We start from the raw sequence: 2,348 nt of genomic DNA, 5'->3' as shown, positions 1-2,348 counted from the left end.
ATGGATGGATGATGGATGGATGGATGGATGGATGGATGGATGATGGATGGATGGATGGATGGATGGATGGATGATGGATGGATGGATGGATGATGGATGGATGATGGATGGATGGATGGATGATGGATGGATGATGGATGGATGGATGATGGATGGATGGATGATGGATGGATGATGGATGATGGATGGATGATGGATGGATGATGGATGGATGATGGATGGATGATGGATGATGGATGGATGGATGGATGGATGATGGATGGATGGATAGATGATGGATGGATGGATGAATGACAGATGGAAGGATGGTTAGATCAGGTGGATGATATCCAGGTAGATATTAGCAGTGGTGGGCACAGCTAACCAAAAATGTAGCTGCGCTAACCACCAACCCACTGTGTAAGAAAATTAGCATCACTACTGCCACTAAACATGTAAAAAGTAATTGGTGGTAGCTAATGCTAACTGCTAACTCACAGTCTGTCATTTAAACACATTGGTCTTAGCCAAAATCTCATAAAACCATTTCTCTCCACCAAACAGCTAAAACCACCAGCGGTGGAAGCAGAAGATGCTAAAGATGCTACTATTACACAAAGGGCATGATGCAGGCTGTGAGGGGACAGTTGTTTTTGTTTTATTTAGTGAACTYAAAGTTAACAAATGCTAATTGGTCYGCTGATGGTTTTCAATGATAGCCAAAACACTAACCGTCTAAACAAAAATTTGTGTTCGCTATTAGCTGTTAGCCGTTATTAGCTATTTTAGCAAAACTGTGCCCACTACCGAATATTTGTGATTACGTGTAGCTCTGAGGCAAAAGAAGACCTATTAAACCAGACTTTATGAGTCCTCCCKTTTAAATTCAACATTTCTGATCCGGTTGTTGAGGAGTGAACTTTTTTTAATCAGTGAAGATCGTAGTTTTCACCTTTTTCTTCGAAGCTTCAAACGCAGCTGAGTTGGAGGTGAAACCTGATCTTTGTGAGCTGACTAATGCAAAGATGACAAACAGGAAGTCTCCTGGGGTTTTGTGGCTTGAACTCGATGACGAGGACGTCTTGGCGCTGACGGACTCGGTGCTCAGCGGCTGCAGCTCCGTGCTGAAGTCGTCCAACACTCCGACCTGAACGACCACAAAGACGAGCTGAAATCTGAGGCAGCAAAAACAAAGAGTTCACAAAGTGGGAGGTTCTCTCCTCAGAAACCTTGATGTCGAAGGTCTTGAAGTTGTGAGGAACTCGATGGTACAGTAAGGTGCTCTCTGGCCTCCTGATGGTGCAGGTTCCTCCCATGAACATGTTGTCCAGCACCGCTCCCCTCGGCTCCTCTGCCAGAGCATCAAACCTTCAAACAAAACGCTGAGTCAGCACACACTCAACAGTTTTTTTTAAAGCTACCTACTTCAGGAAGTTTTTGATTATTTTAGTCGTTCAGAGATCAAAACGTTCGGCTCACTCACGTGTCCTCTGCCTTTTGGTGTTTATCACGTTTATACTTTTATAATTTTTTTCATAGAAATTAACTGAGTTCTCTTTAATCGCTGCAAAAACTTTATTCTCCTTTTTTATTGATACATTTAGGACAAAGACAAAASACAGAACATAACCGAATGGTGTCACAACAAAAGAAATAGGAATAATTAAGGATAATTAAACCCTTTTTAAAGATCTTATTAGTAGGTTCTCCCATTTCCTCACTCCTCCCTGGTCTTTACTCCTCTAGCCCAGCCCGAAGAGGAGACGTGGGTCCCCCTTCCCATGGGCTCACCACCTGTGGGAGGGGCCGTAGGGGTCAGGTGCAATGTGTGTTGGGCAGTGGTCGAAGGCGGGGACCTTGGCGGTCCGATCCTCGACTACAGAAGCTGGTTTAGGGACGTGGAAYGTCACCTCTCTGGTGGGGAAGGAGCCTGAGCTGGTGTGTGAGAGTGAGAGTTTCCGACTAGATATAGTTGGACTCACCTCGACGCACAGGTCTGGCTCTGGAACCAGTCTCCTCCAGAGGGGTTGGACACTCTTCCACTCTGGATTTGCCCATGCTGAGAGGTGCCGAGCAGGAGTGGGCATACTTATTGCCCTCCATCTCGGTGCCTGTACGTTGGGGTTCACCCTGTGAATGAGAGGGTAGCCTCCCTCCGCCTATGGGTGGGGGGACGGGTCCTGACTGTTTTTTGTGCCTATGCGCCTAACAGCAGTTCAGATTACCCACCCTTTCTGGAGTCCTTGGAGGGGGTGTTGGAGAGCGCTCCTAACGGGGACTCCCTCGTTCTGCTGGGGGACTTCAACGCTCACATGGGTAATGACAGTGAAACCTGGAGAGATGTGGTTTGGAGGAATGCCCCCCTGATC

At 46.7% G+C, this 2,348-nt stretch overlaps 1 protein-coding gene across 1 annotated transcript in view; it reads right to left on the bottom strand.

Annotated features, from left to right (window-relative positions):
- Positions 1 to 2,348, bottom strand: part of LOC106530356 (complement component C6) — a 17,136-nt gene that overhangs the window by 9,633 nt on the left and 5,155 nt on the right. The window contains exons 7-8 of the mRNA XM_014025952.1: positions 1,209 to 1,347; positions 932 to 1,126 (exon numbers count right to left, since the gene is read on the bottom strand). Of these exons, the coding sequence (XP_013881406.1) occupies positions 932 to 1,126; positions 1,209 to 1,347 (334 nt within the window). The remainder of the gene's footprint in view (positions 1 to 931; positions 1,127 to 1,208; positions 1,348 to 2,348) is intronic.

Source organism: Austrofundulus limnaeus, unplaced genomic scaffold, assembly GCF_001266775.1.
Source record: "Austrofundulus limnaeus strain Quisiro unplaced genomic scaffold, Austrofundulus_limnaeus-1.0 Scaffold512, whole genome shotgun sequence".
NCBI classification, from domain to species: Eukaryota; Metazoa; Chordata; class Actinopteri; order Cyprinodontiformes; family Rivulidae; genus Austrofundulus; species Austrofundulus limnaeus.
This window is presented reverse-complemented; position numbering and strand designations above follow the sequence as displayed.